The 26526-nt window shown below is 44.9% G+C and overlaps 1 protein-coding gene across 5 annotated transcripts in view; it reads right to left on the minus strand.

Annotated features, from left to right (window-relative positions):
* The window catches only part of NFKB1 (nuclear factor kappa B subunit 1), a 175527-nt gene that overhangs the window by 109538 nt on the left and 39463 nt on the right, over positions 1 to 26526 (minus strand). For 2 of the 5 annotated variants that reach the window (XM_040329914.1, XM_040329904.1), the window contains exons 3-5: positions 19929 to 20016; positions 17346 to 17386; positions 15351 to 15449 (exon numbers count right to left, since the gene is read on the minus strand). In XM_040329914.1, coding sequence (XP_040185848.1) covers positions 15351 to 15449; positions 17346 to 17386; positions 19929 to 20016 — 228 coding nt within the window. The remainder of the gene's footprint in view (positions 1 to 15350; positions 15450 to 17345; positions 17387 to 19928; positions 20017 to 26526) is intronic. The other 3 variants (XM_040329919.1, XM_040329905.1, XM_040329908.1) reach the window with 3 other exon arrangements.

The following is a 26526-nucleotide window of genomic DNA, read 5'->3' on the forward strand; positions in this document are numbered from 1 at the left end:
CCAAACAAAAACAAAAAGCATTGGGAAAAAAAATAAAAAAGTCTTAAAAAAAAAGAAGCTTTTTTTTTTTAAAAAAAGATGCCAATCAGTGCCCACAAATGGGCACTGACTGGCAACATGGGTAGATCAGTGCTGCCCCACAATGTCCATCAGTGCCACCCCAAGTGTCCATCAGTGCCACCCCACAGTGTCCATCAGTGCCACCCCACAGTGTCCATCAGTGCCACCCCACAGTGCCCATCCATGCCCAGTGCCCACCTATCAGTGCCCATCTGTGCCACCCATAAGTATCCATCAGTGCCACCCATAAGTGCCGCCCATGAGTGCCCATCTGTGCCGCCTATGAGTGCCCAGTGCCACCCATGAGTGCCCATCAGTGCCGCCTATGTGTGCCCATCAGTGCCGCCTATGTGTGCCAATCAGTGCCGCCTATGTGTGCCCATCAGTGCCACCTATGTGTGCCCATCAGTTCCGCCTACCAGCGCCGTCAATCAGTGCCACCTCATCTGTGCCCGTCAGTACTACCTCATCGATGTCCATCAGTGCCATCTCATCGGTGCCCATCAGTGCCGCCATATCAGTGCCCGTAATTGAAAGAGAAAACTTATTTACAAAAAAATTAACAGAAAAAAATAAAAACGTATTTTTTTTTCCAAATTTTCAGTCTTTTTTTAGTTGTTGCGCAAAAAAAAAATCGCAGAGGTGATCAAATACCACCAAAAGAAAGCTCTATTTGTGGGGAAAAAAGGACGCCAATTTTGTTTGGGAGCCACGTCGCACGACCGCGCAATTGCCATTCAAAGTGCGACAGTGCTGAAAGCTGAAAATTGGCTTGGGCGGGAAGGTGCGTAAGTGCCTAGTATGGAAGTGGTTAACCACTTGCCGACCGCCGCACGCCTATTTACTTCGACAGATTGGCACGGGCAGGCAGATTGGCGTACAGGTACGTCCATTTGAATCTGCCGCCCAGCGGGCGAGTGCCTGCCACGTGCCTCTCAAGTGTGGCCGCGGGTCCCAGGAACTCGATGTTCCTGGGAGTCCTGCTATTGCGGTCGGCAATTTGTAAACAAGGCATTCCCCTATTCTGCATAGTGACACTGTCACTGATAACCGTTCCCTGTGATCAGGAACGGTCATCAGTCACGTGTCACCACGCCCCCTAACAGTAAGAATCAGATCGTAGGGAACACTTAACCCCTGCAGCGCCACCTAGTGGTTAACCCCTTCACTGCCAGTGTAATTTTTACAGTAAGCAGTGTCAAAAGTGTCCAATGTGTCTGCCATAATGTCGCAGTCACTATAAAAATCGCTGATCCCCGCCATAACTAGTAAAAAAAAAATATTAATAAAAATGCCGTAAAACAGTCTCCTATTTTGTAAGAAGCTATAACTTTTGCGCATACCAATTAATAAACGCTTATTGCGGGAAAAAAGGACGTCAATTTTGTTTGGGAGCCACGTTGCATGGCCGCGCAATTGTCAGTCAAAGCGACGCAGTGCCGAATTGCAAAAAGTGGCCCGTTCTTTAACCACCAAAATGGTCCGGGGCTTAAGAGATTAATAAAATACCACATAGATGAGTTCTTGCTGGAAAAAATATTTTAACCACTTAAGGACCGAGCCTCTTTCTGATGTTTTTTGCTAGAAAATTACTTGGAACCCCCAAACATTATATATATATTTTTAAACACCCTAGAGAATAAAATGGTAGTCATTGCAATACTTTTTGTCACACCGTATTTGCGCAGCGGTCTTACAAGCGCACATTTTTTTGGAAAAAATAAACTCTTTTTTGAATCACAAAATAAGACAACAGGTTAGCCAATACATCTTTTTATATTGTGAAAGATAATGTTATGCCGCATAAATCAATACCCAACATGTCACGCTTCAAAGTTGTGCCCGCTCGTGGAATGGCGACAAACTTTTACCCTTAAAATTCTCCATAGGCGACGTTTAAAAAATTCTACAGGTTGCATGTTTTGAGCTACAGAGGAGATCTAGGGCTAGAATTATTGCTCTCGCTTTACCAATCGCAGCGATACCACACATGTGTGGTTTGAACACCGCTTTCATATGCGGGCGCTACTCACGTATGCGTTTGCTTCTGCACACAAGCTCGGCAGGACGGGGCACGTTCCTGGCTCCTAACCTTTTTAGCTGGCTCCTAGATTCCAAGCAAATTTGTCAAGCCCTGGTCTAAGGTCATTAGTGGTGTACCCCAAGGTTCAGTATTGGCACCCTTACCCAGTGATTACTGCTAGCAGCTATAAGAGCCGCCTGCAATAATCGCATGTAAAATCTAACAGGATAGTTGTACCCAAGTTGAGAAATTGATCAACTCAAGTACATTTTAGCCTTCCCATACATGGTCCCTGCTGAACCAGCCAAGATTCAAACCATCTAGGGCCAGCTTTACTTGACTGGCTGCCATGCTGATGACTAAGATATAGTTTGATAATCAGCAGATCAAGATACTTCAAACACCATCCCACAGGCAGATCCCATCAAACCTGCCTGGGGGGTTGGTGATTGAAATATCTTGATCTGCAAAATTTAAAACTATCTGGAAAACATAAAGAAAACAACTAGAGATTCAGACTTTAGAGGCATTTTGGACCACAAAAATTGTATAAAAATATATATTTTATTCGTACATAACAGCATAAAAAATTTGCAAGAGCAAAAACACAAAATTTAAAAACACATAATCATGAATGCATAAAATTTGGGCCACAACAGCCGAATATTATGAAGAATATTTGTTACACCATATCAGATGAGTGAGCCCCTGTGTGTCAACACGTTTCGCTGGTTTGTTTCATCAGGACACAAGAGGGGGTGATGTAAATAAAAACAGGTCTCACTTACCTGAATGTGAATACAAATACATACAAAAAAGATCTCCCTGGACGTGCATCAGAGCAACAGGATAAACCAGATGGTCTAAAACCCCACAAGTTTTTATATAAGCATAAAGTTGATATTCTAAAATTTTATATATGGGGGAAAATCTTCCACCACCTATCCAGATGATATATAGATAGATAGAGAGCTAGACCAAAATATATATGAATGCTTTTCAAAATGACAGGGAGACACAAACACTATAGGAGGCAGCTGGACAGTATCTCCAGAGGGTTACCTGTTGGCAGCATGCACTGGCCATGTTCGGTCTGAAGGGACATATGTCCTCCTCTTTGTCAGAAATGTTTGGAACTGATGTCAGGCTGCCTACCATAGTGCTTGTGTCCCCCTGTCATTTTGAAAAACATGTAACAAATATTCTACATATTATTTGCCCGTTGTGGCCCAAATTTTATGCATATGTGATTACCTTTTTTTTTACTTTTGTGTTTTTGCTCTTGCAATTTTTTTTTTATGCTGTTATGTACAAATAATATATATATATATACGGTACATACATACAATTTATGTGGTCTAAATTCCCTTTAAAGTTCGAATCTCTCGTTGTTTTCTTTTTGTCCTCAAAAATTACGGACGTGGCAAAGGAGTGATTTCAATACCTACAAATACCTGCTATCTGGGCACACTGTTGCATCCCCTTTATGGATGGCAGTATTGAACTTCAGAACAGAACTGATTTGGATTCTTGATTATTAAATCATCTGGAATACATATATTAATATTTTGGTTGAAGGATCTGGCACTGTTACATCTCATTTATGGATGGCAGCATTGAACTCCAGACCAGAACGGTTTTGGACTCTTGCATGAATATTTTTCTCTTTATCTTTGAAGCTCGTTGCTTTTGATGTAAAAAAAGTGGAGGACTATATTGGAGAAGTACTACACCTTTTAAACTAATACTGTCCCTTAGCTGTCCCCTTCTGAATTTGAGAATTTCCACTCTAGCAAACTGTATGGAAACTTTGGGCCAAATTCTCAAAAAGCAGTGCAAATTTAGTATTACCTAACTTATGTCATTTAAGTTATGGCGCCCTAAGTTGGTGTCGTAAGTGCCGTATCCACAGCGAATTTGCGCACAAAATTGCGCCATCCTTAACCTAAATTCCGAGGCGTAAGGCGTGGTTATGGCAAGTGGGAAGGAAGTGGGCGTGCTTCATTGTAATGAGCCGTGACCCCATGCAAATGAAGGGCCGGCCGTACTGCGCATGCGCGCACAAATCTGGACCTCACTGGGCATGTGCAGAACTTTGCTCATCGCAATCAGTGAGATAGGTAAAAGGCCAAGCGTACTTAGTTTGAGGATCGCCCTGTGTCTAAATAGCCCCAGTCAAACACACTTCCCTTGCAAAAGTATTTCCCTGTGTTCCCTTCCTAAAGCAAGTTGCTTCTGCTTTGAACGTTTGTCAGTGTTTGTTGGTAAGATTTGTTTATGAGAAAAGTTGTTGAGGAGTTGGAGAGTATAGTTGGTGTTTGTTTTTGATAATTTGTTATTTGTTTTGATTTTTTGCCTGTTTGTTTTTGATAAGTGTTTGTTTTTTGGTGTGTGATTGTTTTTTGTTTCCCTTTTTTGCCTGTTTGTTTTTGAATTTATAGTAGCTGTCTGTTTGTGTTTTATTTATTTTTTTGCTGTGATTTTTTTTGTTTGTTGTGTGTGTATTGCTGATTGTTTTTTGGGTGAGTTTCCTGTTGCTGGGTGGTGTCTGTGATGGCCACCAAGCGTAGGAAGCTAAATGTTTCTGTGGCAGAGAAGCATATTCTTGCTCAGGGCATCATAAAATATGGGCGCTTTCTCCATGGCCCTGAGAGCCACAACACCACCCCGGCCAGGAGGAAGGAGATCCTTAAAAAGATCACCGATCGGATCAATGCGGCGGGGGGGGGGGGAGACCAGGACCATCGCTGGAATCCAAAAAAAATAAACGATTTGAAGAGCGTGTCCCGGAACAAGCTGGCAACGCTGCATGCCCATACCAGGGGCACTGGAGGAGGGGGACCCTGCCCAGTCAGGATGAGTGAGGAGGAATGGGCAGTGGCCCAGTGTTTCCACCCACAGCAGGTGGTGGGCCTGCCTGGCTTTGACTCTGATGCTCCTGTGAGGACAGGTAAGTTTCTTTTTTTTTCTATCTGGTGATTAGCATGTGTGGGTGGGGGAAGGGAAGATGTGCCAAGTGTGTGGATCCACCAACCTGTGATTGTTTTGTGTCCTCCCCAGATGGCCAGGAGGTGGCAGCCCCATCAGCCCAGGAGGTGGCAGCCCCATCAGCCCAGGAGGTTGCTGGGTCATCAGCCCAGGAGGTGGCAGCCCCATCAGCCCAGGAGGTGGCAGCCCCATCAGGGCAGGAGGTGGCAGCCCCATCAGGGCAGGAGGTTGCTGGCCCATCAGGGCAGGCTGCTGCACCACCCCCAAGACAGGCTGATGCTGAGTCCCAAGAAGGGCAGGATTCGCCATGGGAGGGGAGTGCCCACAACTCCCCTAATTTGGATGTTGAGTGGGAGGAGGATGAGGGGGAGGAAGATGAGAATATTGTTATTGGCCAGCAAATCCTGATGGGCCAAGATAGGACCTTTGAGTCATCCCCTGAGGGTACCCCAGAGGCTCCCAGCAGTCAGGCCACCATCAGGGGTGGCCCCTCCCAACCATCCTCCAACATGCAGCAGCCCCCATGGGTCACTCCAACCCCTCCTCCAAGGCCACAAGCCTCAGGGGCAAGTAGGAGGCCGACCCCGGAAACCAGGGGGGGTTTGAGCGTCTGCCGGTCAGTCTGCTGAGGGACAATGCCCGGCAGACCCGCAGTCTGGGTGAAATTAAAAAAACAATGACCAAGGTGGAGCACAGCCTGGGTTTAATGAGGGATTCACTGGGTGACGTGGCCACCAACTCAGTGGGGGTCATCACCTGTTTGTGGGACCTGAGGAACGCCACAACAGGCGTGGCCCAGGAGGTGACTGCCCTGACCCAGGCTGTGCAGGCCAATACCCGGGCTGGCCAGGCTAATACGGCTGACATCACTGCCTGTCTGACAAGAATAGCCGTGGCCTTGGAGGGCAGGCCAGCAGGAGGACAGACACCAGGGGAGGCTCCTTCTTCCCCTGCACAGACCCCCCCCGTGAAGATACTCCCTCCCCTGCACAGACCCCCCCCGTGAAGATCCCCCAGTTGGCCGTGCCCGTGGTCAGCCCAGAAGGAGCACTCGGCAACATCAGTAAGTTGCAGGGGTACTTTTGGATTTTTTTATTTTTATTATACTGTACTTATGATTTGGTTTATGTGTGTGAATGATGTGTGAATGTGGGGGGGTGGCATTCCTGATAACATAAGGGTGTCACCCTCAGTTTTGGTGGAGTAGGGATCCCCAGAACCAGGGAGAAGTCATCCCAGGTTCCTGAATGGTGTATGAATGCACAGTGACATAATTGGAGCCGTGGCGGGGCGTTACTGCTCCCAAGTACCAAAGGGGGGGGGGTACTTGGATCTAATCCAATTCGATGTGCATGTGATGTGTCTGTGCTTGGGACCACAGTGGCGTGCATTCATGCATTCTCATTGTGAGATAATTAATGTGCGTTTTGTGTAAAAAAAGACATTCTCATTGTCATATAAGTAATGTGCATTTTATGTGCAAAGTAAATGTTTAAAGGTCACATAATCTCTGTGAGTTTTTGTTGTCAAACCAAAAAAAAAAAGATAATTAAGGTCCATTTACTGGGCAAAGATGCCTTCAGCCAGCTGTCTCCTTATTGCCTGGCCCTCAGCAGACCGGGTAGAGGTGGTTGGGGGGGGGGGGGTTGCCTGGGTGGGGGGTCAGGTCAGGACATAACTCAACATGCAGGCCCCTTCTCAGAGCAAAATTATGGAGGATGCAGCATGCCCCAATAATTTGACAGACAAATTCTGGGGAATACAAGAGTGTACCCCCAGTCTTGTCAAGGCATCTGAATCTGGACTTGAGAAGGCCAAATGTCCGCTCTACTATTGACCGGGTGTGGATGTGCACCTCGTTGAATTTGCGTTCTCCGGGTGTTTGGGGGTTCCTAAAAGGGGTCATGAGATGGGGTCCCAACGCATATCCAGAGTCACCTGTAAGGGAAAAGACAGGAGGATATTAGTCATGCATGTGCCCCTTGTGATGTCTGCATCATGGGGGGGGCATACCTGACACCAATGTCACTCACCAATCAGCCAGCTGTCTCCATAAACGTTCATCTCCAAGTCTTGGTAGATCTTGGTCTGCCGTAGAATAAAACTGTCGTGGCACGACCCTGGAAACTTGGCACAAACGTGTCAGATGAGGCCATGGGCATCTACAATCATCTGGACATTGATGGAATGCCACCCTTTTCTGTTTCTGAACAGGTGTTCAGTTTCATGGGGGGGCTGTAGTGCCACATGCGTGCAATCTATCGCCCCGATGGTCCTTGGGAAGCCAGCAATGCTGTAAAAGCCAGTCATGGCTTGCAGACGCTGCTCCTCCTGGGTGGGCTTGACAAATTGGTTGGTCATGCGCCGCAGTATGGCAGGGACCACCTGATGGACACATCGGCTCATTGTCGACTGCACCATCCCAGCCAGACCTCCAGATGCACGCTGGAATGAGCCTGTAGATAAAAAATGGAGGGTTGCCATAACTTTATGTAGAGGTGGCAGGGCATGGGAGCGTCTGGTTGGGGTGATAAGATCCTCCATAAGTAGTTGGGTGAGCTCCAGGATGGCTTCCCTATCAAACCTGAAGTTGCCATACACTTCATAATCTGGCATTTGAAACAGATCACGCCGTGGCCGATAAACTCTCTCCTGTGCCCTCATCCTCCTCCTCTGTGCCCTCCTCCTCCTTTGTGCCTGTAAGGTGGCAAGTGCCGTCAGAATCATTGATGTCCCAGGTATTTTTCCAGACAGATCCTTCACAAGTATAGCTCTAGTCACTACCTTCAGCAAACCCTTCCACGGCATGTGTAAAATTAGGGCTGCTTTTATAATGTGGAAATTTACACAGGGAAACTAACAGGTGCGCACAGGGCGGAAAATACGCCGCACACACTTAATTTTGTGGATCGCCCTAACTCCCTCATTTGCATCTTTGCCTATCAAAAACAGCGGCGAGACTAGCGTAATTTTCGCCCGGGGATGCGCAGGTGTAACTATTTTAGGTAGGACGGAAAATCCGGAAATCGAGGCTTAACTCGTTTTGAAGATCGGGCGCAAAGATACGCGCCTTGTAAATTTAGAAAACTTTAGTTAAGTCCGCGTATCTCTTTTGAGAATTTGGCCCTTTGGATTTTACACTACTGGATTTTCCTATACGGATACTGTTCACATGTTCTCCAGATGAAGATGTTCGAAGCATTTGAAAAGCGCTAAACTAACATGTGAATAAGATTTGTAAACTTCACTTTGCAAATGCTGGATATGGTGCTATAAAAAATTGTATTATTTGTATAATCAACTTTATGATTTTATAAATTTACCTTGTGGTACCATTTTCTATATGCCTAGAAAAAAATCCATTGCTACAAGAATTTCGGTGGAGGCTCTTTACTACGTGATTAGCTGTGTCCAATCACGGCTGATCACGATGTAAACAGGAAGAGCCGTTGATCCTCACTCGCGTATAGTAGAGGAGAGCCGATCGGTGGCTCTCCTGACAGAGAATTGTTTATCAGCGCAGCCCCCCCCTCGGATGCCCACACTGAACCTTCAGGGAAGCCGCCAGGACCACCAGGGAAGTGGGCAACATGTGGATGGCCAGGTACATCCCCCATGGCCATCCACATGTAAAAAAAAAAAAGCACAGTAGATGCCAATCAGTGCCCACAAAGTTAAATTTCAGTTAAAAGACTAACCCACAACCATACTTTATTTCAGAGGAATTAAACATGTATGCACAAATAAAAAAACAGGGAAGTGCTTAGTTAACCAGAATGTGGACAATGACCAGAAGCTAACTGCAAATGGTACATGAAAACCTCAACAAACCAATCGGGCATGCTTGATTTGGCTTTATTATCCATATTTATATAGCACCAGCATATTCCACAGCCTTTTACTGAGTAAATGCCCAAGATCAAAGTAGAACACAGGATTTGAAAAATACATACATGTACAAAATATAGTGTCCTGGTGGAATCGATGAGCATACATACTCTGGGGCTGATTTACTAAAGGCAAATATATTGTTAACTTTGCAAGGGAAGTTGCACTTTGCATGGGAATTTTCTCTAGAGCTTAGTAAATGAAGTGAAGCTCTGCCACCTTTTAATGAAGTTAAAGTGGAGTTACACCCATAAATATATGTCAAAAATGTCATTAGTCCTTGAAGGCATCTAAAAAAAAACATTTTTTTCTTAAAAGTGTTGTTGCTAGGCAGAATAGTTAATCTTCCCACTTCCTGCACCTAGGTGCTTAAGCTTCCGAACCTACACCGCACAGACTCCTGGGAATGTAGTGGGTGTAACTTTCCAGGAGTCTGTGCACTCCCCAGTCTCGAAGAATCATGTGACTTGGACAGTACAGGTGCTGAAACCTGATCTTGTGCAGCACTGAGCATGTGCGAGATCTGCAAGGCTGAAATCCAGGAAGTCATACAGTCTGGCTTCCTGATGCCCACACTTAAGATGGCCCCAGTCAATTTCTATTTTATAAAGTGTCTAAATGCTGTAACAACCTAACAAAACGGACCTTAGTTTACAGACTAACTTTACTAGAACACATTAAGCTTGTGTATTACAGGGGTATTTATATATAAAAAGTGAAATTGTGGCCGGAACTCCACTTTAACTCAAAAATACTGTTTTGCGTTTTATATTTTCCTTGCACATGATTGGGTATGCATTGCAAATTGAAATGCCACATTCACCAAACTCTGGGGATAATTCCCATGTAAAATGCAACTTTACTTGCATAGTGAACACCCTATTTGCCTTTTGTAAATCAGCACAATATTTTCTTCAGTAAGGAATGAGGAAACTGGAGGAGCTGGAAGCATGCCCAGGAAAATGCCTAAAGAACATTCAGAACCTCCTAGGCTGACTTAATCCAAATCTACCTAATAATGAATCCGATTATCTCCTGGGGAAGTTTGTCAATAAATACAGTACTTTAATAGATGCAAAAGTAATGCAACAACGTATATAAACCTAATGCATATGGCCACCCTTTTTCTCTTCAGGGGCAAATATGCGCAAATTTGCATTCATTGCTTGAAGGGGTTATACCGGGATGATGCCTGCAGCAGCGTTTTTTAGAGTGGGCGGTTTGGTTCTTTAGTGATAACAACCGATGTTGGTAAAAGCCGCTCGACTGTTATCCTAAAAGGAGCGGGAGGGGACACCTCCCCCTCCACTATCCGCCGCTCTTCCCAGGCCTCCCGTCCCACCGGGAGACCCGAGCCACCAGCCTGTGCATCCGCCGGCTAGGCACAGACGCGAACAAAGCTGGATTCGGCTCTGATGGGGTCTCTGATGAAAAATCTCGATAGCTAAGCCCAACGTCACTTCTGGTTCACTCAGCTGCCAATGGTGGCGATTTAAAAAAATATTACAGTATTCAGAATCGCTGATTTCTGCTATCTGAATACTTTTAAGTGAAAAGGAGGGATTTGGGATCTTGTAGACCACCGATCCCTCCATAAAGAGTACCTGTCACCACCTATTACTGTTATATTCCTTGTGACAGCAATAAAAGTGATCAGATTTTTATTTTATTTTAAAGGGACAATGTAAAAATAAATAAAATTAATAATAAGAAGAAAAAAAAAAAAAGAAAAAAAAAGATTTAAAGCGCCCCCGTCCCCGCACAACAAAGAAAATCCATACTTAAGTCACGCCCGCAAATGTAAACAGTGCTTAAATCACACGTTAGGTATCGCCACGATCGTCTGAGCCGGCAGATGACAGGGCAATTCTAGCAAAAGACCTCCTCTGTAACTCTAACCTGGTAACCGTTATTTATTTATTTTTCTATGGAGATTTTTAGGTACTGTAGTCTGTCTCCATTCCACAAGTGTGCGCAATTTCAAAGCATGACATGTTAGGTGTCTATTTACTAGACGTAACATCATATTTCGCATTATACAAAAACATTGGGCTAACTTGATTGTTTAGTTTTTTTTTTATTAATTAAAATGCTGTTTTCCCCAAAAAATGTGTTTGAAAGACCGCCGTGCAAATACTGTGTGACATAAACAATTGCAACGATCCACATTTTTTTCTCTAGGGCACAGGTGTCAAACACAAGGCCTGCGGGCCAAATCTGGCCCTTCAGGCCATTTCATGTGGCCCTCGCACCTCTTCTGCAGCTGCTGGAGAGCTCCAGCCCTCCTCTGGTCCTCCTCCAAACCCTTATTTTCTGCTTTCAAGCAATGCATCCAGCTTCTTCCCAGCAGCATAAGGAAAGGGGGGTGCACTGTGATGTAAGGGAGAGTGGGAGACTCAACTTCTAATGGTGGGTTGGCTCTTGACATCTAATGTAAGGGGAGGGGATGCGCAGGACATCTAATCTTACAGATACAACTGGCCCTTTTGAGGGCAATCATAATGCTGATGCCCACAATGAAATTGAGTTTGACACCCTTGCTCTAGGGTCTCTGCTAAAAAAATATATATATATAATGTTTGGGGGTTCCAAGAAAAAAATACAGATTTTAACTTGTAAGAAACAACTGTCAGAAATAGGCTTAGGCATGAAAGAGTTAACATTATAGTTTCTCAAAATTGTTATTCCACTTACATAACAGTTTTTATAGTGCTCTATAAGAAACAGCGCCTGGTGTGTCGGTTTCTCTTAAGACATGACAGTGTCTTGTAATGTGTGTCCAACACATAAAAGTCTTTGGTATTGGCTTCTCTTATAACATGACAGTGTCTTGTCTTGTGTGTCTATCCAACATAACGGCCTCTTGTATTGGCTTCTTTTATGTCATGGCAATGTGCCCCACCTTACTCCAGTTTATGTCAGTGCCTTCGACAGCTGCCACCACACTTGTCTCAGCATAACTGCACAGCTCTGGGTATGAGAATTGGGTTTTATGTGGAACCAGAAGTGCACAGTCCAAGCTCACCTTGGCACCCTTATCTTGAACCAGTGTCCAAAGCTTACCTCTATACTGCACCATGCAATGGTCACCCCTGAACCTCTCATCTACAGCTCCCCTCTGTAGCCCACCATCAACAACTCACCTCTCCACCTTTGTCCAAAGCTTATCTTTAAAGTGGATGTAAACCTGACTCATGAAATTTGACCAAAGCACATATATCTGCAGTGTTTTTAGATCTCTCTCCAAAGCCCCAAGTCCTGTGTCTTTCGCTGCTCTGTTCTTCTGTTATCAGCATGATAACTTCTGACAAGTTCTCTGACAAGCAAGATAAAACCAGCCTGAAATTTGTGTCAGGTGGGTGCTATAAATAGATAAGCAGAGAGCTGGTCTATTCACAGCACAGCTCTGCACATTCCTTCCTTCATTCCTCTGCCTATGTGGTGTGGGGTGTGTGCCTTTCCTCCAATTGGCTGTCACACAGTGTATGCCAAGACTTCACTCCCAGTGCTGAACAAGAAGAAAACAATTCTAACACAATGTGTACTTTTCTAATGAATATAGCAAGCTGAAGACAGCAGATATACATGTAAAACTTATGTAGGGAGATTTGTTTCATCTCTGTGTATCATCTGAGGCTGTTCACTTCACAGGGTATATGTGAAGGGTTTACATCCACTTTAAACTCCTGTCCAAGTAGCTAAGCCCTGTCCATAGCTCTGACCTCTGCACCCCTCTTCTTTCCACCTATCAAATCAAGTTCCTGCAAATTAAGGAGCACACATATAAATCACATAAATAGAAGCTGTCTGACAAAGTGAAGCACGCTAACAGATCACAGAAAGTCACACATCATGCCACAATCTTAAATAATTCAAGAACAGATTAGAAACAAAGTAATGTACATGTATCTGTCTAGGAAGGGTTTCAAAGCCTTTGGAACTTCAGTAAACCATGGGAAAAGCCATTATCCACACAATGAGATAACTTGGAACAGAGTGAACCTTCCCAGGAGCGGCCGGCCTACAAAAACTACTCCAAGAGCATGACGACGACTCATCCAGGAGGTCATAAAAGAACCCAGAACAACATCTAAAGAACTGCAGGCCTCACTTGCCTCAGGAAAGATCGGTGTTCATGATTCAACAATAAGAAAGAGACTGGGCACAAATGGCATCCATGGGAGAGTTTTAAGGACAAAGCCACTGCTGACCAAAAAGAACACAAAGGCTCATCTCACATTTACCAACAAACATCTTGATTATCCCCAAGACTTTTATGCCCTGTACACACGATCGGTTCGTCTGATGAAAACGAACCGATGGATTTTTTCATCAGATATCCGATGAAGCAGACTTTCATCAGTCTTGCCTTCACACCATCAGTTAAAAATCCGATCGTGTCCAATGCTGTGACATAAAACACAACGAAGTGCAGAGAAAAATGAAGTTCAATGCTTCCGAGCATACGTTGACTTGATTCTGAGCATAAGTGTGACAAATATGCCAAAAGAAACAGAAAAGGGGCACTTTGGATAGAATAAGGAAAGGTTATAAACCAGATTTTTTTTCGCCATCTGTGTCCCATTGCGGAGATTTCCCTTCACTTCCTGTCCTATAGCCAAATAGGAAGCAAGAGGAAATCCCTGCAAATTAAGGGAATTCCTTGGGGACCCCCTAGCGTCCCCATTGGAAGATTTCCCCTCCATTGCATTTCTAGGGACAACCAAAATTTGGGGTTTTCTTTTAAATTCAATGAAAATGGTAAACAGGACAAATAGAGAGGGTGAATCTCCTTATCAGGAGCACAGACAGCAATAAAAACTGACACGTAGGGGTCTAATCCCTCTCTACTCTAACCAAAACCCCCCAAAAAGTTTTGCCATTGGTTATATTTTAAGAATAGTCACTTTTGCTCTCTCTCTTTTGATGCAAGGTAGCTTGTCTTGTATCCACCCACTCCTATAGTTTTCCACAACAGCCTGTGGTGGTTGGTTTGCTTTGCCCCTCCCACATTTCTGCTCTCTGTGCAGGTTATGGACAGCACAGTGATGATGTCAGTGCTACTTGTATAAAGTAATAACTGGGTTATCAAAGACATTTGGTACATACAAAGCAGATTTATATACTTTGTGGCTATTAAGGAGAATATTTAAATAAAAGTTAAACTGTTTTGTGGGCTGCTGCAGAAACTACAGCCTACACTGACCACCACTTACACAAGGGAAAAAACGTGTGTATTCTCAGAGCTTTTGGATATCAACTACTGAGCACAGCAATAATTCAGCGGAAAGTTCCCCAGACAGTTGTTAGGTATGATCATGTTTTCTGGGTAATTTCTACCCATACTGAGAGCAAACATCTGACAATTTTTAAGCTCAGTAAAACTACTAACCGATGGCAGTCATCCAGCCCCCTTCAATGCTTTTGCCAAAAACATTACGAAATACTGCAATTTTCTGTAACAGACTATAACTCCAAAGTATAAATAGATGACTTATTTGATTTCTAAGTTCCTTCTGTTAGCACACCATTTGCAGAACTTAAGACTTCCCCTTTCTAAAAACGGTTAAAATATAACTATGAAAAGCAAAATGAATACTATACTACTAGCTGCTATCTATACCTGTAAATATCAAAATAATTTGTGTATATATTCTTTTTAATAGTACCACCATTTTTATGGTACACTCCTATAACACTAATGTGAAGAGCATCAAATAAAGTGAAACTCCAGGCAGAGAGGTTTTTGTGACAAAAGTGACCTCTCATGAGGGTCTAGTTCACTGCTGCTCATTGTTAAAAAATAATACTTTAATTAATGCCAGAAAGTAAAAAGTTTTGTAAAACCCCTTTCACACTTGTGCTAATTGTCCTGCGACTTGGGACTGCAAAGTCGCATGACAAGTCGTACCCCACTACTTTAATGCGACTTGAGGTCCATAGACCTCAAGATTACACAGGCATTACTTGAAGTTGCATCAAAGTCGCGTGACTTTCAGGTCGTACAAGTGTGAAAGGGCCCTGAACCTAATCACTAAAATTTCATAAACGCTTTAACATAAAAGTCATTAAAAAAAAGTAATTTTCTTTTTTTTAAATCATGAAAATACCACCAGCCAATCCTGCTGTGAAGTTCCTTGTTAAAGTATAATTTCAGAATCAATCTAACTAAGATTAAACCTGCACCCAAGCTCCTTCTAAATCCTAAATTAGCTACCCTATAGAAGGAGGATGCTTATACTTACCTACTGAAAAATGATCGTGTGTACGCGGCATAAGATACACAACACATACACAACGTGCAACTGTGTATTTACAGTAGGTGTTTCGTTTACATTTAAAGTCACCAAGATAAAGAGTATGTGATCCACTTTAATCATGAAAATCATACCTTAATCTGTGGATAGGATTTCTTGTTTTTCTCACTGGAAGCTCCAGGCAGGCCTCCATGGGATGGTCCTTCACACACATATCGGAAGCGAAACCCTCTCTGTAAGGTTTTCAGAAAAATTGATTAATTTGAAAATATATGAATGGATACATGCGTGATTAACATATAAACAGATGGGGGTTGATTTTTCATTTATCTCACATGATTTTTGCTTCCACATGATTGGGTGACTGAAGTCAGTACAATTTCGACTAATTCACTTAGGCTACAATAAGTGAAATTTCTCCTTGCAAAGTGATTTCTATTAGTTTAGTTTAGGAGTTGAAGGTCAATATGCTCTACATCTTTAGTTAACCAGGGTCATAGTGGTTTTAGTAAGTGGTTCAGCATTGTTACATATGGGTAGGGATATAGGGCCAGATTCAGGTAGAATCGCGGCAGTGTAACGCATCGTAGATACGTTACACCGCCGCAATTTTTCATCGCAAGTGCCTGATTCACAAAGCACTTGCGATGAAAACTACGCCGGCGGCCTCCGGCGTGAGCCCGCGTAATTCAAAGGGGCGTGTGCCATTTAAATTAGGCGCGCTCCCGCGCCGGACCTACTGCGCATGCTGCCTTTTGAATTACCCGCCGTGCTTTGCGCGACGTAATTTTTTCGAACGGCGACGCGCGTAGCATAATTCCATATTCCCGGATGGCTTACGCAAACGACGTTCATTTTTAAATTTCGACGCGGGAACGACGGCCATACTTTATACAGCACATACGTGTGCTGTGTAAAGTTAAGGCACCCAAAACGACGACTAACTTTGCGACGGAAAACTAGACTAGCGGCGACGTAGCGAACGCGAAAATCCGTCGTGGATCGCCGTAACTCCTAATTTGCATACCCGACGCTGGTTTACGACGCAAACTCCCCCCAGCGGCGGCCGCGGTACTGCATCCTAACATCCGACAGTGTAAAACAATTACACCTGTCGGATCTTAGGGATATCTATGCGTAACTGATTCTATGAATCAGTCGCATAGATACTCTGAGAGATACGACGGAGTATCTGAGATACTCCGTCGTATCTCCGCTGTGAATCTGGGCCATAGTTAGCCCTGTGTAAGCTCCAACTGGAGCAGAGGTTTGAGCTTATACAGAACTGACTTCTTCTTTCCAAGCATTCTTTGCTGTTATGTGCCAGTAAGCGAATAAACCTACTAAGGTCCACCAAGAACTAAAAAAAACAGTTTTAACTCATAAAGATAAACAGTATTTCAGCAAATATTTCTATATCTGTATGAAGGTAGGATTTGATATTTATGAATAACTGTAGAATACTAGGACAGTTTACAAAAATCATATTTCTGCATCCACTGTTTAAAGCAGACCTTCAGTAATTTTTTCATCTTTCCATCTATTAAATTCTCTGCCCTTGTTGTTTTAACTTTGGACAGAACTTTTCTGTCAGTAAATACCTTATACAGCCCACTTCCTGTTTCTTGTCTGGTAAAAAGCCTAGGCTTATGACATCATGCACAGCTCTCTCTGAGAGTTTGCCAGGGAGAGAGGGAGAATGAGTCATTAGAGGGCCAATGAAAGCTGCAGGGCTGCAGAGCTGGAGGTGTGCCTCTGTGTATCTGTGTAAATCCAAGAAGTAAACATACAGCAGCTTCAGCTGCCCACAGTTAAAATAGTTGCAGCCGGACTTAGTGGAGGGAGATTTCTGAAGCATATTTGGCAAGTACAGAATCACAGCATATATAAAATAATATGCAAAGTGGTTGGAGAGAAGCTTCAGAATGGCAAACATGTTTTTATTACAAATTATGTGAGCAGACTGGAGTTCCTCTTTAAGTAATATCAAGAATAGTTGATTGTCAAGCTTTACATATAACCCAGACACACCACAAGATCACCAGCACAATATCAAGGTATGTGACAGATCCATAAATTAATGGTTAGGAAAATAATGGTGTAAAAAGGATAAATCAATAGTTTATTACCTGTTTAGGCTGCTCAGTTACTTCAAGGTATGGCCCATCTACTAGAAAAAAAAGAGAAAACCACAACACAGTAACTAACAGGATAAAATGTTAATGAAATTAACCTCTTCCCCACCGCGCCATAGCGAAAATACTGCTACAGCGCGGTGGAGTTATTCCGGGACGATGTCCCTGGGACGTCCTCCCAGAATCCTTCACTCGCGCGCCCCCTGGGGCGCACTCGCTGAATCATCTGTGAGCGCCGGGTCTAGAAGACCCGGCGCATCACAGATCGCGGTAAATCGATCGCTCCGTCAAATGACGGAGCGATCACTTGTAAACAAACCGGCGTCATGCCATGACGCCGGTTCCTTCCTCTCCTCTCTGTACCGATCGGTACAGTGTGAGAGGAGAGGGGGGAGAGCGGCAGCAGCTGCTGTGGGATGGATCTGTGACACATGCAGTCACACAGATCCATCCCTCCCTCCCTGTGCAATACTCTGCAATTAACCCCTCATACTCTGCAATACTCTGCAATTAACCCCTCATACTCTGCAATTAACCCCTCATACTCTGCAATACTCTGCAATTAACCCCTCATACTCTGCAATACCCCCATACCCCCCATACTCTGCAATTAACCCCCCATACTCTGCAATTAACCCCCATACTCTGCATTTAACCCCCCATACTCTGCATTTAACCCCCCATACTCTGCATTTAACCCCCCATACTCTGCAATTAACCCCCCATACTCTGCAATAACCCCCCCATACTCTGCAATAACCCCCCCATACTCCGCAATACCACCCAATACTCCGCAATACCACCCAATACTCTGCAATACCTGCTAATATGACAGAAACGATTTTTTTTTTACAGAATTTTCAGTGTTTTTTCTTTTATAGCGCAAAAAATAAAAATCGCAGAGGTGATCAAATACCACCAAAAGAAAGCCCTATTTGTGGGAAAAAAAGGACAAAAATTTCAGATGGGCACAATGTTGTATGACTGAGTAATTGTCATTCAAATTGTGAGAGCACCGAAAGCTGAAAATTGGTCTGGTGAGGAAGGGGGTTTAAGTGCCCAGTGGTCAAGAGGTTAATCTCTAGCAGTTTTAAAGGGTAACTCCACTTTCGCGGGGAGAAAAAATAGCAAATAAAAAAATAATAATAAGTCATATTGTGATTGAATGTTATTAAAAATGACTTTTCCTTTTCAATCTGAAGCTCTGTAATGTTGTGTGAAAAGCAATGCAATATGGCTACCTGGAGGTGTTCTGTACACAGAATGTGTACTGATCGCTCCCCAGATATGTAATTTCCTGCTTGTGTGATTGGCTCACTGATTTTTCCTGAAGTCTACACTAAGATACAAGTCAGATTTCAGGCATCCCCTGCAACAAAAATTTCATTTTTGAAGAGATACTTCCAATAGGAAATTACATCTAAGGGGATGCAGGCCATGCAATGGTTTTGCACAAAACAGCCCTGATCCTCTTCTTTTTGGGTCCCCTGACGGTGGTCCTGGCCCCTCCCCATGCCGAGCGCCTCCAATAGCAAGCCTCTTTTGCATGAGGGGTTATGATTGGACATGGACACTTTTCATTTTGTGTCCATCTTCGCCTGAAGATGCCAGCATAACCCAAGTAGCCATGAATATCAAGTCTTATGTGTCCTATGATATACAATTAAGAAAACAAATTTGCCACATTGACAGAGATACAATCACTGGACAACAGGTTACTGCACACACTGCCAGTGCAGTTTTCAAACTTGACTGATCTCATGTATGCCTATATTTAAAAATTATATTAACATAAATTAACAATGTTAAAGTGATAATAAACCCATGGAAGTGACTAGCCTCAGGTAATACACAGTGATGACGCAAATCCTCCCATGGATTGACTGATGTCAAAATAAAACTCAGAAGTGATTCATGCAAACTGCAGAAGAAGGAGAGAGTAGCCAGTATCCATACTACGTGCTATGGACAAATACATTTAAATGAGCATTGTTCATATTTAATTTCTGAGGTTTGCAACCACTATATTATAGTGGTTCTAATACATTATAGTGGTTCTAATGGCAGAGTTTTTTTTTTACCTTACTGCATTCTTGACATTAGGGTAATAAACCTTCTGCATGCAGCTCCCCTCAGCCCCCCCCCCCCTTATACCAGCCCCACCTTATATCTACCTGTGCCCAATCTTGATCCATAGTTGTGCACAAGAGCAGCGGCTCTCTCCCTCGTCATTTGTTGAGAGACAGCAGCAGGAGCCATTGGCTGTCAATCACAGCCAATGCGGGGGGGGGGGTAGCGGGCCGCTGTACTCTGTGTGGAGCAGGCATGCAAGAGTGCCCCTAGAGCAGGCAGCTTGCTCTGGGGACACTCGGCAGGGTGGAGCCAGGAGTGCCAGCGGGGAACCAAGAAAAGAAAGTAAACAATCATTGCATAGAGCAGGTAAGTATAAAATGTTTGTTCTTTTCAAAAAAAACATTTTAGCATTTACAATCACTTTAACTAGATTAAGTTATTGACATTCAAATTAAATATACAAAAAAATCTGAAGAATAAGTAACTATGAATGTTTGAGCTTACCTGGTCGAATATGATGTTCATGGGGCATCAAAATTTGTTCATCATATACACCCATCGTATTAGTCCTGAAATAATTTTCGAGCGTCTGCTTATTAAAAAAAGATAAATAATTCAACTTAGTTTAAAGTTCAGTAGAAAGTACATGCATAGTTGTTGTCATTCAAAAGACAAACTGCATCTTCAATTATATAATTTTTTATTCTGTTTTATTAAAATTATTTCATTATGTAAGTGAGCTGTGATTTTATAACGGTATTGCACAGCTATCAGGCTGGGAAGGCTTTAAGGCACACTGCAGCGTAAATAGCCCCTTGTGCTAACTTATTAGGTGGAAGAACAAGATTTTCAATATTTTCAGTATCTATTCTGTACAACAAGTCTCAGACACCAATGTCTGTTGATGTCTCATAGACATTGGATTGTCTTTCATCATGTAAAGTCTAACAACACCTTTAGGGGCACACAATAAGACAGAGCTTGGCAAATCCCAGGCACCAGGTCGCCATGGCGACAAGAAATTGCATCCTGGGCTCTTGTCATCCCATTCACTGTTGCAGGAATGCACAATTTGTTGCGCCATGACACCAGGGACATGCAGTTTTAGGCACCGGTAAGGTGTTTTTTTCTACATTTATCACTGCTGCCGATTGCTTCCACACACGTGGGTAAAGTGCCTCCTCCCCTGGCCCGCGTCCTCGGCTATGTATCCCAGACTCCGCTTGCCCATCTGCTGGCCTGGGACCAGCAAAGCGGATGGCACAGGTAAGAAGGGAGGGAGGAAAGCGGAGACACGTCGTCTCTTCTCCTCCCAATCTTGTTCCTGACTCAGAAGTTGCGTATATGACATCACTTGCGGGTCTCCATTGACAGTTTACCTGGCCATGAAGGTAGGGAAAAAATGCAAAGCAGTGGGATCTGCATTACATTCAGTGAAGCACAGGGGAGCCATGCAGGGTCTTTTAGACTCTGCATGTCTTATTAAAGATAACCTGTCACCAAAAAATCATAACATAGGGGACTTTTTGTCCCCGATGTGATGAAAAAGAAAAGTTAAGGAAAAAAACATTCTCTTTTTTTTAAATTGTTACACCCAAGTACATAAAATCTAGACACTAAAATCGAATCTTTCTTGAGGCCCACCCCATATATACGCATGTACATACATGATACACATGTTACATATCTCCACACATGCATACAAACTGGCTCCTAACTTTTTTAGCTGACCCACAGATTCAAGGCAAATTTGTTAAACCCTGCAAAAAGATCAGTACAGTATTCAAGTATCATATTGCAAAATCGTTTCTCTATCTGCAACATGTTCTTTAAAATTCATAACAAAGTGCCATAAATGTTAAAATGTAATGCATTAGTGCGGGGTGCCCAGTTGCCTCCTAATACTTTACTACTCCCCGCCCGGTCGGAGCCCCACTTGCTAGGGCCGCAGCCCCCTCTCTCCCCTCCCTGCGCTCCAGTGCTGACCGGTTATGATAGCCGTTTTACAGCTCTCCTGCTCCGGTCACTAGTCTATGCTTAATAAATGTTATATTATTTTTGTCCTTTATTGGTTCGCAAGTTACATTTATTATGGTTCTCTTTGTTCTCCTCCCATGCATCTCCATTGGTATTACCAACCTTCTTTTTTATTACCTGATTGCTGCTCGACTCTGAGCAGGCCCTTACGCTCCAACCACCCCCCCATTAGGGCGGACCCCTGCGTGGGCACCTTACCGTGCCTAGCGAGTGACCACAGCTTTTCTTCGTTAGAAATCGATTGATCCTCTCCCCTCTTTTTGCCCCTTCCCTTGCCTTCCCCGTCCTCCTCTCTCTCCCCTTCCCTCTCCCTCCCTATCCTTCACTCCCCCCCCATCCGTCTCTTCTCTCTGTTCTAGGCTCCTTCTTTCCCTACCTCTCCTCTTTCCCTCCTCTCTCTTGCTCTCTTTACTTCTACTTTATCGCACTCCAATTGGGTGGGATCGCTTGACCGGGCCTTATCCTTATACCCCTGGGTGATCTCCGTCTAGCCAGACGACATTATGGGTCTCCTCAAGGTCACCTCCCTTAATGTTCGTGGTCTAAATACTCCGGAAAAGCGCTCACAGCTTTTAGCTAACTTGCGCAAGAGCAGAACTCACGTAGCCTTTTTGCAGGAGACACATTTCCGCAGCGATAGTACTCCTAAACTGACTAATGGGACCTTCCCGACGGTCTACCACAGCACTTCTCCGATCTCCAAATCGAAAGGGGTCAGCATCCTGTTGGCCAAATCGGTGCCCTGGTCGTTTGAGGCACAACAGTCAGATGAACAGGGTTGTTTTCTTCTCGTGAAGGGAACAGTGTTTGATGTGCGGGTCACCTTTGCCAATGTTTATTTCCCCAATGCGGACCACCCGCAGTTTCTGCGGAGACTTCTCCCTGAGCTTCTGGAATTTGCGGAGGGGGTGCTTATTTTCGGTGGAGACCTTAATTTTGCTATGGATCCGTCTCTAGACGCCTCACGAGGTGCCTCCCATCTCTCCTATTCGCGACTGAAGGTGGACCTACAGGTTCTGCGCCTGGTGGATCCCTGGCGGCTGCTCAATACGCAGGGCCGGGATTATACCTTCTTTTCCCAGGTGCATCTTACTTACTCACGGCTGGACTACCTGCTGGTATCCCACAAAGACCTATCCAGAGTAGTGTCCACCTCCATTAATGTCATGTCCTTCTCGGTTCACATGACCCTTCAATTGGGGCCGGTATCTCGACCCCTCCCATCTTGGAGACTAAATGAAGCCCTGCTTCAATTGGAGGAAACCTGTTTGGAGGTGCTGAACACTCTGCGGGAGTATTTCTCTAACAATGGGGTCTCCGTTGCCAACCCTCTGGTGGTGTGGGAGGCCCACAAGGCGGTTGTCAGGGGCACGCTAAACAGAATAGGGGCCCGTCTGAAACAGGAGAGAAACCAGCGTGTGGAGGAACTCTTTGCACTGATACATAGCCTGGAGTGTTCGCATAAGGCCAGTCTGGCGAGTGCTACTTTTCAGGACTTTTTTAGAGCATGTGAGGAACTTTGTTCACTTCTTTTCCACAAAACGAAGCAAAAATTGGTCTGGGCGAATCGCACCATGTATGAGATTTATAATAAGCCCAGGTCATTGTTGGCTAGGGCTTTGCGGGGTCCTCGCAGCAAAACATATATTTCTCACATCTTTGCCTCTTCTGGGCAAAAGCTGAATACGTCTTTGAATGTTGCGGCAGAGTTTCGTTCCTTCTTTGAGGGTCTTTATAACTTGGACAGGCCCTCTGGTACCGACTCCTCGACTGTTGGTAGCTCCAGCCCTCAATCGTACGTAGCCGCTTGTGGCATGCCTGTACTCTGCAGTTCAGTGCAAGAAGAACTAGAAGAGCTCATCACGGTGGCCAAGATAGGAGTGGCCTTGGCCAATTCAAAACCTCGGAAGGCTCCAGGCCCTGATGGCCTGACTCCAATGTACTACAAAACCTTTTTTGACCTGTTGTCACAGCCACTAGTCTCTGCTCTCAATTCTATCTCAGGAAACCTGTTTGGAGGTGCTGAACACTCTGCGGGAGTATTTCTCTAACAATGGGGTCTCCGTTGCCAACCCTCTGGTGGTGTGGGAGGCCCACAAGGCGGTTGTCAGGGGCACGCTAAACAGAATAGGGGCCCGTCTGAAACAGGAGAGAAACCAGCGTGTGGAGGAACTCTTTGCACTGATACATAGCCTGGAGTGTTCGCATAAGGCCAGTCTGGCGAGTGCTACTTTTCAGGACTTTTTTAGAGCATGTGAGGAACTTTGTTCACTTCTTTTCCACAAAACGAAGCAAAAATTGGTCTGGGCGAATCGCACCATGTATGAGATTTATAATAAGCCCAGGTCATTGTTGGCTAGGGCTTTGCGGGGTCCTCGCAGCAAAACATATATTTCTCACATCTTTGCCTCTTCTGGGCAAAAGCTGAATACGTCTTCGAATGTTGCGGCAGAGTTTCGTTCCTTCTTTGAGGGTCTTTATAACTTGGACAGGCCCTCTGGTACCGACTCCTCGACTGTTGGTAGCTCCAGCCCTCAATCGTACGTAGCCGCTTGTGGCATGCCTGTACTCTGCAGTTCAGTGCAAGAAGAACTAGAAGAGCTCATCACGGTGGCCAAGATAGGAGTGGCCTTGGCCAATTCAAAACCTCGGAAGGCTCCAGGCCCTGATGGCCTGACTCCAATGTACTACAAAACCTTTTTTGACCTGTTGTCACAGCCACTAGTCTCTGCTCTCAATTCTATCTCAGCGGGCAACTATTTTCCGGTGGACACCCTGAGAGCTTAAATTTCCCTTATCCCGAAAGAGGGGAAAGTTCTGTCGCGGTGTGGGAATTATCGCCCGATAGCACTCCTGAATACTGACTTGAAACTGTTTGCCAAAATCTACGCCAACAGGTTGCTTTCTGATATACGAAGCCTCATACACAGAGATCAGGTGGGCTTTGTGCCACTGAGGGAGCCACGGGACAACACAATCCGGGTCCACGTGACTTCTAAACGGGCCCTTCTCCTGCTGTCTACGGACGCAGAGAAGGCCTTCGAACACGTGGACTGGTCTTTCCTTCGAGCCACCTTGGAGCATATTGGCCTCCAGTCCTCTATGCTGGGGTGGATACTGTCCCTTTACTCCCACCCCACTGCAGCGGTCAAGGTCATGAAACAAGGTCTGCTTTCTTCTTTGTCCGCTACCCCCCCTGATTTTTATACTCACGTTGGAGCCCCTCTTGTGCAGAATAAGGGCGGATGCGAGCATACTTGGGTACCAAAAATTTTCGGGAACCCACAAGGTGGCCGCATTTGCGGACGACTTGATCTTGTTTCTGATGGAATCACTTACCTCCCTCCCGAACCTGCTTTGATCTCTTCAGGAATATGGTGCCCTCTCTCTCTTCCATTCCATTCTCAATATAACAGTAGGGAGGGGCATTGTTCAGCGCTTGCGTTCGGCCTTTTCGCTGAGGTGGGCATCTAATTTTATCCGATACTTGGGAGCCGATATCACTCCTGGCCCCACCGACCTTTATTCAATGAATTTTGCCCCGCTACTTCTTCGTCTAAAGGCGGATCTTCTCCGCTGGCACTCTCTCACGTTGACGTGGTTTGGCTGTTGCAGTGCCCTCAAGATGACCCTGTTACTGAGAGTTTTGTACCTGTTGCAGGCGCTCCCTATCCACCTCCCCCCAGTGTTTTTTAAGCATATTGACTCCATGTTTCGGGACTTTGTCTGGTCCTTCCGTAAGCCCTGCATGAAACTCCAGCTCCTCCACCTAGAGAAGGGCGGGGGGGGGGGTTGGCCTTCCAGACATGAGAGCCTACTACAGGGCGGCCCATCTCACTAGGTTGGTGGATTTGCACTGCCATGCAGAAGCGAGGCACTGGGTGGCAATGGAGATGGAGGACTCCAGAGATACAGCCAGGAGCTGGCCCTGGATCACTACTTTTTGCCGAAGGATCTTGTGGCCCATCCTACCCTAGGCAGCACGCTTTCAGTGATCAGAGAGGCCTTTCGGCATTTCTTGGTGTCCCCGATGCCTTCCCCAATGGTTCTGGGAAGTCCAGAATTTATGCCTGGCCTCCAGAATCCCCACTTCAAGCGCCTGGTAGCTGGGCGTCGGCTCCATCTGTGCGATTTTCTAGGACAACTCTCCCCTGAGGCTGGGGTGTCTGTCACAGAGCCACCACTGGACTTCTGGAGCGGCCTACAGCTCCGCAACTTTTTGCGCAGATGCCTGCGGTACCAGGGTATTTCTCGTCCACTTACTGAATTGGAACGCAATTGTCACCGCGGAGAGCTGGTGCGACACTGCCTTCTGTTGTTTACTCCTCCCTGACCCGACCAGCGGATGGGTTCATTCCCCCCTTTCTCTCCAAATGGGAAGAGGAGCTCGGCACTACCGTCACTGATGCACAGAAGATTCTCCATTTTGCTCAGAAATCCTCCATAGCTACTAGAGTTCAGGAGACCTGTTACAAAATTACCACCCGATGGTATAGAGTGCCCACTACCCTGCACTGTTTTTTCCCACAGGTTTCTAGCCTGTGCTGGCGCTGCGGCGAGGTGGAGGGGACGATGCTGCACGTTTTTTGGGCCTGTCCTAAGCTCTCCCCTTTCTGGTTCGAGGTGACCCGCACGATCGAACACTTGACTGGTGTCTCATTGGGGGGAACCTGGCGGCCTGTTTGCTTCATCTGTCGGAGCGACCTGTCAACAAATATAAGGCCTCTCTCATCATCCAGCTACAGCGGGGATCGAAAGTTTGGGCACCCCAGGTAAAAATTTGTATTAATGTGCATAACGAAGCCAAGGAAAGATGGAAAAATCTCCAAAAGGCATCAAATTACAGATTAGACATTCTTATAATATGTCAAAAAAAGTTAGATTTTATTTCCATCATTTACACTTTCAAAATTACAGAAAACAAAAAAATGGCATCTGCAAAAGTTTGGGCACCCTGCAGAGTTAATATCGTGTACTGCCCCCTTTAGCAAGTATTACAGCTTGTAAACGCTTTTTGTAGCCAGCCAAGAGTCTTTCAATCCTTGTTTGAGGTATCTTTGCCCAT

The sequence above is a fragment of the Rana temporaria genome, chromosome 1 (assembly GCF_905171775.1).
Source record: "Rana temporaria chromosome 1, aRanTem1.1, whole genome shotgun sequence".
Classification (NCBI taxonomy): Eukaryota; Metazoa; Chordata; class Amphibia; order Anura; family Ranidae; genus Rana; species Rana temporaria.